General features: G+C 34.7%; 2 protein-coding genes across 2 annotated transcripts; one reads left to right on the top strand and one right to left on the bottom strand.

Annotated features, from left to right (window-relative positions):
- Positions 1–763: 763 nt before the first annotated feature.
- On the top strand, positions 764–3,479 carry LOC7460488 (probable protein phosphatase 2C 49). The gene is made up of 4 exons (XM_002301500.4): positions 764–1,118; positions 1,576–1,776; positions 1,873–2,108; positions 2,603–3,479. Exons 1-4 carry the CDS (start codon positions 939–941, stop codon positions 3,153–3,155), a joined length of 1,170 nt encoding a protein of 389 aa, XP_002301536.3. The 5' UTR covers positions 764–938; the 3' UTR covers positions 3,156–3,479.
- A 1,308-nt stretch (positions 3,480–4,787) lies between these two features.
- Positions 4,788–7,882, bottom strand: LOC7481427 (uncharacterized). Its single transcript, XM_002302759.4, has 7 exons — positions 7,513–7,882; positions 7,248–7,347; positions 7,014–7,109; positions 6,821–6,873; positions 5,819–5,867; positions 5,345–5,392; positions 4,788–5,093 (listed from the first exon to the last, which is right to left on the bottom strand). Exons 1-7 carry the CDS (start codon positions 7,764–7,766, stop codon positions 5,010–5,012), a joined length of 684 nt encoding a protein of 227 aa, XP_002302795.2. The 5' UTR covers positions 7,767–7,882; the 3' UTR covers positions 4,788–5,009.
- Positions 7,883–8,892: the final 1,010 nt, after the last annotated feature.

The raw sequence follows: 8,892 nt of genomic DNA, 5'->3' as shown, positions 1-8,892 counted from the left end.
TTAAGATTTTAATTCGACAAAACTTATTTTCTAGTAATTTGAATAATTAAACTAAACCTAGCTTAAATTCAATCGGATCAGCTATAAATCAAAAGTATTCCTCCCTTAAACATGTAATAATGGAGGTTTGTGTTTTTTTAACCATGAATTGTGGTTGTTATAATCTGGATAATTAAAAACTTTAGGTTTAATTTGTATTTTAGATATTTAAATCATACTTTTTAATTCAAAATTCAATTTTTTCAAACTTTTTTATTAATTAAAAGATATATTAAAATTGAGGCCAGTAGTTGTGTTGAAATTAAAACTTGTTTAAATTTAATATTCTACATCATTTTAAATATATTATATAATTGAGTTGACTTAATAACTTGACTCATATCCTTTATCTTATAATAATTTTAATAAAAAATATATTTTTTAAAATTATAATTAAAATATTTTTTACAACCTATTTTTTAACCTAAATGTCAAACAAACAGTCAGAAAAACTTATTTTCCCCAGTGACCGCTCAGCACGCTACACCCCCCTCCCCCCGTAGAAGGACGATACAGTCATGGCAATGACACGCGTCAACCTAATAACAGTCACGTGTTAATGAAGCTACTCGATTAGCGTGTGAAAACAACGGTCCCTTAAGATCCCATGGTTTAAAAACGCACACGTGTCCAATTACCGAACTTAAGTAACCTGTAGCCACCGGTCATCGCTCTCTTAAAAATAAAGAAGTCCTGAATCAGTTATACATATATATACGCCTATTGTTGAAGCCAGTTAAGTTTCAAAATTTGACCACTCAGAAAATAAAAAATTAAAATCATTATTACCAGCGAAAGAGAAGAGAAGAGAAGAGTAGAGAAAGGGATTTGAAGTTGGAATCTTTGGAAAACAGAAAATTAATTGATTTTATTATCATTATTTTTTCGGTGAATGAAATATGATAGTTGAATCAGAGGTAGTAAGCGTGCCGGTGTTGGATGTTCAATATTTTGCTGCTGAAGGAAAGAGCCCTGCTCATGAGATTGAAGATGTTGTTACTGTTTCTTCTTCCCCTAGAAGGTTAAGTCAAGTTCGAGTCTCCGATTTGATCTCCGCCGAGCTATCCGCCTCCCAATTGGTCAGTTTTCTTCATCATCCTTTTCTTTTTTGCTAGGGTTTGCTTCGTTTGAGAATCTTGAATATTTATTAGTTAAAATTGAGTATTTTCTACTGGTTGTGTGTTGAATTACTGTTTTATATATATATATATATATATATATATATATATATATATATATATATTCATAATGGGTTGTTTAGTCTTGTTTGTAGTCCAGCTGAATCTGAATGAATTTTTCTGCCTTTTTTTAATTTATTTGTAGGGTACAGAAAAATTAATAGAAAAATTATAGAAATTCACTTCTGGGTGTTTCCAATGCTATATAGCAATTTTAATTGAAAGAATAATTTTAATTATGCATTTGATGGCGAGAACTGTAAAAATAGATTTTGTCAATGATGATTGAAAGATTTTTAGATTTTGATTAGTTGTGCTGTAGGTGAAAAACTTAATGGAAAATCAACTCCTTTTGCAGGATATTACATGTTCAGAAAAAGTTTCAGATGCGGAAACTATTGAGTCCGCCATCCTGGAGTTTGTTCCTAGTATTCGTTCTGGTAGCTTTGCTGACATTGGGAATCGAAGATACATGGAAGATGAGCATATACGCATAGATGATCTATCCGCTGAATTGGGCTCAGCCTTTAAGTTTCCAAAGCCCAGTGCTTTCTATGGGGTAATTGTTGATCAAACCTATGGTTGTTGAATATTTATTTATTTATTTGATAGGTTGAAGGAATTTATAACTGACTGAGATTGAATTTATTTGCAGGTTTTCGATGGTCATGAAGGACCGGAAGCAGCAGCTTATATCAGAAGAAATGCAATGAGAATCTTTTTTGAAGATGTAAATTTCCCTCAAACATCTGAAGTTGACAATATATTCTTGAAGGAGGTTGAGAACTCCCTCCGGAAAGCATTTCACCAGGCTGATCTGGCTTTGGAAAATGACTGCAGTGTGAGCACCTTTTCAGGGACAACTGCACTTACTGCTTTCGTATTTGGAAGGTATATCCATGCTCTTGAACATGATAATATAACCATGTGTATGTGAATGCTTTGTTTTACCTCGCCGGAGTTATGTATTTAGGTATATTTGTGGATGTGATGTTGGTCAATCACCACTCAGTTTATCTATTATAAATGTTTTATGAAATCCACTATTCTATATCAATCTTCACATCTAGTCTATGATGTTATGCTAACTATGGTTGTCTTGTTTTTGTCCTCGCACATGATGTTTTACCTGAACCTGCAAACGTGTGAGTTAACTTTTGATGTCCAATGCGCTGGCTCCACATTGCATGTTACCATTAATGGTTAAGATGGCTCAATACCAGCCTTCCTACATCATCTTTTAAGTGCATTACTCTAGTTGACTTCGAAAAAATAGAAACTTCTAAGTGCCTTTTTTTTTGTGCTTCACGTTGATAGTTTTTCAGTATTTCCTGGAAATGATTTTTTTTCATCGCAAGCATCATGATCATGCTTTCATATTCCAGGCTATTAATGGTTGCTAATGCTGGTGATTGCCGAGCAGTTCTATGTCGTAAAGGAAAGGCAATCGACATGTCCCAAGACCATAGGCCTATTTATCCATCAGAGCGAAGGCGGGTTGAAGAATTGGGTGGGTATGTTGATAATTATGGATTTCTAAATGGTGAACTGTCAGTTTCCCGAGCACTTGGTGACTGGTACAATAAACACTCTTGGGGTTCTCCTTCACCTCTCATTTCTGAGCCAGAATTCCAGCACCTTGTTCTAACAGAGGAAGATGAATTTCTCATAATTGGTTGTGATGGGATTTGGGAATTCATTTCAAGTCAGCATGCGGTCAGCCTTGTCCGCCGTGGGCTGCGGCAGCATGATGACCCTGAGAAGTGTGCTAAGGACCTTGTCATGGAAGCCTTGGATTGTAAAGCATTGGACAATCTCACTGCACTTATTGTGTGCTTCTCTTCACCACTTGCACCTAAACAGAAACAAGGGTGTAGCCTCTCTGCAGAGGCATTGTGTAGCTTGAGGAACCATTTGGAACGCAGTGCCAACTGCTGAATATTATAGAATAATTTTCTAATTTCTCTTGCTGATTAAACAAGCTGTTTTTGGCTTCTTCAGTTTCATGATAGAAAAAGCAGCTTGCAGTTTTGCAGATGATGATTTTCAAACAGCAAGCATTGAGTATGTGTTGATGGGTTGATGTACATACTGGGGGGGTGGATGCTGGTGGTGTAGAGATCAATTCAGATGTGTGCTCTATTAAAAATACGTTCTTGATGGATGGATTGGTTTTGGCCTAGCTGCCAAATCTGATATATTCCATTTTTAATCTTGATATGTATCTGTACAGTTCGAATAAAATTTTCTTATTATGGTCTATACTTTCTCTCTCCTTTTCAGCTACTATATGTGCTCTGCATTCCCTATGAGACCCCTGTTTAAACATGTACCCAATGCATAGGTTTAAAAACTGTTTTGTATTTTAGAATGAAACATTAATTCCATGTTTCACTTTTACGAACCCTTGATTCATGAAGTGGCTAGCATACTCAATTCAACTTGCTTTGTAATTTTAATATGCCAACCTACCCCAAGGAGCTTTGACTGGTGAGTATAAATTTTCAGCAAATATTAATATATATATATTTTTTATTAATGTGGGTGTTCGGGGCAGTTTGCGTGCACTTCGACTAATCTCACGGGTCCTGAAATTAACGACCATATAAACTTTCAATGATTATCATATTAGCAATCACAAAACTCAAATTTAAAACCATAAAAAAAAAAAATAATTTCAAACTCTTACCACTGATTTACTCGTTTTGATTTCTTGATATAAATATTGTTTTAATACAATCATAGAATATAAGGGCGCTTTCAAGAAAGACGTACACAGTAAAGCGAGTTCAAACTTAAAAAGGCTGATATCATCTGTGGGCTCTCAAACGACTCCTTCAGCGATAAGACTTGAGAGTATTCAGATCCTTCAGCGATAAGACTTGAGAGTATTCAGATGTTTAACACGTTCGTTGACATAACCTGACTCGAAACTCTCAAACAGGAAATCAGAATGACTTTGCTCTTCTTTTTTTTCCACGTTTGGGCGAGAAACACTGAAGATCACCGCGAGAATTCCAAGTTCCAACCACAGCAGAGTTGTCACTGTCACTATACTCATATCAACAACTTTTTCCCAAAGCCAACAGCTAAATCAAAATGGAAGTGGTTCATAAACATGGAAAGCTACCAGTGCTGATGGAGATAAGAATTTCGGAATTTTGGAATTTTGGAATTTTGGTTAGAGCAATATAAGGGCTATAATGGAGATAAGAGCTGCATAAGAAACAAGGGAGAGCAATTAAACTGACCAATTCAGTTTTTTGTTGATGCTATCAAAATCAACAGAAGCATCATATGAAAAGTTCCTGTAGGGTTAGTCTTAAGTTAGCCACCTTTCCATGATCCCCTACAATGAACCCTAATGCAGGTGTGTCAAAACTATTTTTGATAACGTACAGAATAAAAAATGGGACAACAAGTTGTCTTTTCTTTTGTTCTTACATACGTCAGAGTGGTAAATTTAGCAGTTCAGCAACATGGGTAAGAAGAGAGCAAGAAACAGAAGTGTTATTTAAATAACCTGCTCTTATTGAAATTAGGGAGTGCTGCCAACGGAAGGAAAACTCATGCTTATAACACGAACTTTTCATTATTTGTGGAACTGATCAATCATCCAAAGTAAGGTTGTGAATACAATCAATGGCAAATTAATAAGAGAACTTTTCCCTTCTACAGGGAACTATGCTGCCAGTGAAAGAGAATCATATTGTTTCTGAAAATATTCCATCTGAAAAAATTGTCGATGATCATTAAACATGAGTTCCAGTTACCCCATTGGGAGCAAAGGTTTCAGTCAGCCAAAGTGTTTTTTGCAAGTTTCGCAAACCTTTCCAAACCCCCTCTGAGTAAGCTCTCAAGCAAAGGTTGCAGTGCCTGCAAAAATCACAATAAAGTAAAACAGACTAATCCCTCACTGCATTGCAAGTGTAAGGACATGTCCTTAAATAAGACAATTTTCCATCTTCTTCTCGGCTGAAAACAAGCAGCACGGACGCACAAGCATGCAACCGCACACCCACTTAAAATGCATGTTACCGTTCATTGTATACTTTTTTGCAGGCTAAGTATGTGGTGCTCCTTTCAGAGTAATAAAATAGCATCTAAATGGAAGGAAGAATGCTTACCGTTGCCACAGGAACCAAAAGCTCGGGAACTTCATATGAAACCGTTAGCTGAAAAGGAAAAATACAATTATAAGGGACTGAGCTAAGTTTTAATTGCAAGAAAAATGAAACATCATGTTCTTTTCCTTGTCATAGACTCACAGAGCCACATATTACTATCCCAAGCATGAGAACATATGAATTGTCAGAGACTAGAAGGAGGAAATCTTATCAGATTTATTTTTCTTTCTCATTCTAAGGTTCTACTTAGAAGTGAAATTACATAAGCCTACTCTGGCAAGTTTTAGAAACCATGCAGAAATGGCAATCTTATCAGAATTATCTAGTAGATCTCTTAAGCAAATTAACAATCCAATTGATCCACTAAACTGAGGGTGATGAACTGTGATTATAATAGTTGATAATTAATAACCGTGAATGGTGTATTCATGAAGATTGAAGTTATTGAACTGAATGTTGTATATGGGAGCTCACTTCTACTAGACATGATGAAGGACCTTTAGGAAAAAATCGAACGATGCCTCTGCGAAGTAAGAAAAATGTTAATTAACATTCTGCTATCATGCTAAGGAAAATGAAATGACATTGCATTTTGCAAGGCACTCAAATATGAACAAAACAGTATGATAACTCTTTCATGACATGAATCCTAAGTTATATGGGCATGGATTAGTTCAACAGTGTCAACAATCACACACATTCCTTACAAGCAATCTGACACTCAAATAGTCAATGCACATGAGATATTCTTCCCAGCTAAATTCGTGAAAACCCCACCGAAATTGGTGTTTTCTAACAGCATCAGGTACAGCACTAAAAATCATCAACATGTAGCAATGAGAATTTGAAAGACGGATACAAGCAAATCCCCAGAAAAAATATATGACCTGAGCAGGTAATAGAGAAAGCAAATTGATATGATGAACTGACTTCAATGAATTAGATCTACTAATCTATGTCCATAACAGTCCAATTGGTCACCATTCCCTCTCTTTAATATATTTAGGGAGAGTTTCCTAATAGAAAGCCCCAAAAAAAGTGCTTGCTTCAGCATCACTAAGCATCTACTAGACATTTACAAAGATTAATGGCGCCATTGCAGATTCTATATATTGTTTTCATCCAATAATTTAGTCCCAGATGAATTTTTATCTTTTCATGAAATACACACACACACACACACACACACTTGATAATTAGCTATTTACTGCAAGTTATTCAATTTCAAGTCATGTTAGTGTATCAACAAGATTACTTTAACCACAGGCAGCAAATACAACAGACGAGAGCTTTTCCATAATCTTGTGATGGTAGTATATTTCTGTGGAATAAATTCTTGGACATCTTGAGCTGAAAATTTAGCAAAGGAAATCTCGTATTCCCATTAACTAATCATACAATGGCTAGAAGGTGTGTTCTTGATTTTCGAGATAACGAGGTAATCGTGAACTTTTGTTACCTGCTCTTTGCAGTTACCTGTTAGGAAGACCTTCCAGAGATCTCCAATGAATTTTCTGATTCGGAGTTGGCTGCAACAAGTTGAACAGAGAATAATAATGAAAGGGAACATAGCAAGGAGACCTATTTCACCTCTGATAACGTAGCGAAAGCATCATGCGTCCATGAACAATTAGTGAAAATGTTTCCATACAATACAAAGGATCATTACCTGCATATTTCTAGCAAGCCAAGAGTATTCAATATTCTGACCAAGTGCTTCATACTTCAGTGACCACCGTGATAGGTCGGGTTTGTCTTTGAGTACCTATTAAATAGAATCAAACACCAACTTATCCTAAATGCACACATTTATGGCTATAACACGTTCAAGACAGATCAAGATTTTATCTAGATCATTATACAATAAAATGAAAATTAATGAAGCATCAAAATTGTTGCACACCTGCACAGATGAAATGAAGGGCATCCAACGAGGAATTGATTCACGATCTGAATAAAGATTATAAGCCACCCCAACAGGCACGTCAATCTCCATCTTAACCCTGCATTTAAACTACAGTGTGTTCACAATAATCATTGAAGAACCACTTTCAAGTTTCAGCAACAACATACTCCAGTTCCCAATTATTCCTACAGTTTCACAGCCCAACAAAATTGGAAACAATTAGTTAAAAGCAAAGTACAATGAAATACTGTTGGTATATTACTTGCAATCTTGCCACTCCATGACTGGAGAAGAAAAGGGCTTGAACCCAGTAAGAACCGAGTTTCTCTTCGAGTAACCATATCCATATTGGACTTTACTGATAGATGATGATGGTGATGTGATTTTGCAAGTGGGTATGGAGTTTGATAAGATTGCCGCGCTCTTGTTTTTAGTGGTTGAGAATTGGCTGTGGCCGAGAGAAGTTGGGGTTGAAAAATGTGTAATGGCCGTTGCGGCAGCAGCAGACATGGTCATTGGCTGATCAGCTGAATTTATTTAGTTAATTCTTTTTTCTTTTTTTTTTGCTGCTGTTTTTATTATTACCAGAAAACAGACTCTGAAGGATAGAAGAAGTGCACTCGCCTGTCCGAACACCATATCCACAGAGTTTATTATAGGGTGAATTGTTCTTTAGTCCCTAGATGTTGACCTTAATTATAATGTAGTCCTTCATTTTATAAACCTCATCACGTCATCCCTTGATTCTTGCTATTCTGACAGTAGCTTTAATAACAGACATGGGTATTGTTTTGTAAATCCAATTATTTTCAAACATGAAATGGTAATATAAAATAACGTTCATGAATCAGGGACTAAAGAGCAATTAATAATATATCATATTTGTTAGATTTCTCGGCCTGAAGATATTCTGCCACGGCTGTTTTTCTTGGAGACCGATAGATCATGGGCCAGCCTGTGAATGTGTTGTCATCCGATCACAATTCACAAAGTTAGAGGAAGCCTTCAACTGTTGGCCCAGGTAGCATTGATGTACGAGCAAAAATTAATTAAGGGTGGAAAAAATTTGATTTTTTTAAAAAAATAATTTTTTTTTATGTTTTTAGATTATTTTTATTTATTGATATAAAAAATAATTTTAAAAAATAAAAAATATATATTATTTTAATATATTTTTAAGTAAAAAACACTTTAAAAAACAATAATAACCACACTCTCAAACACCTTTAAAATTTAAATAAATTGACAAAACCAATCTATCTTACAGTAACATCACAAGAGTTAGCTAGGAAGGACATGGTATAACAGGGTTAATTTTATTGATATTTATATTTTGTTTATTATATATCAAGTAAAAAAATTAGATATTTATAAACTATTCAATTTTGGATATAGATATTCATAACTATTACTTATTATTCAATAAAAAATAAAATAGTTAATATATGGGTGTACGTATGTGTGTGTGTGTGTCAATATTAAGATATGTATATATCATATCATATTGAAAAAAAATATAAATGTTTTGAAAATATATCTATGTAATATAAATATATATATTTTGGGTTGGTTTTGGGTTGGGTTTGACAATATTTATACCCTATCTATTAACTATCGAGTACGGTAACTATCCAAAAAATAC

This window comes from Populus trichocarpa, chromosome 2 (assembly GCF_000002775.5).
Source record: "Populus trichocarpa isolate Nisqually-1 chromosome 2, P.trichocarpa_v4.1, whole genome shotgun sequence".
Classification (NCBI taxonomy): Eukaryota; Viridiplantae; Streptophyta; class Magnoliopsida; order Malpighiales; family Salicaceae; genus Populus; species Populus trichocarpa.
The sequence above is the reverse complement of the archived record's forward strand: the minus strand, read 5'-3'. Positions and strand labels throughout refer to the sequence as shown.

Coding starts and splice junctions, on each gene's coding strand:
- LOC7460488 (XM_002301500.4), top strand. CDS start 939: ATGATAGTTGAATCAGAGGTAGTAAGCGTGCCGGTGTTGGATGTTCAA. Junction 1,777..1,872: donor AGCCCAGTGCTTTCTATGGG/GTAATTGTTGAT, acceptor ATTTATTTGCAG/GTTTTCGATGGTCATGAAGG. Junction 2,109..2,602: donor ACTGCTTTCGTATTTGGAAG/GTATATCCATGC, acceptor TTCATATTCCAG/GCTATTAATGGTTGCTAATG.
- LOC7481427 (XM_002302759.4), bottom strand. CDS start 7,766: ATGACCATGTCTGCTGCTGCCGCAACGGCCATTACACATTTTTCAACC. Junction 7,348..7,512: donor ATGGAGTGGCAAGATTGCAA/GTAATATACCAA, acceptor GTTTAAATGCAG/GGTTAAGATGGAGATTGACG. Junction 5,393..5,818: donor CTTCATCATGTCTAGTAGAA/GTGAGCTCCCAT, acceptor TTTCCTTTTCAG/CTAACGGTTTCATATGAAGT.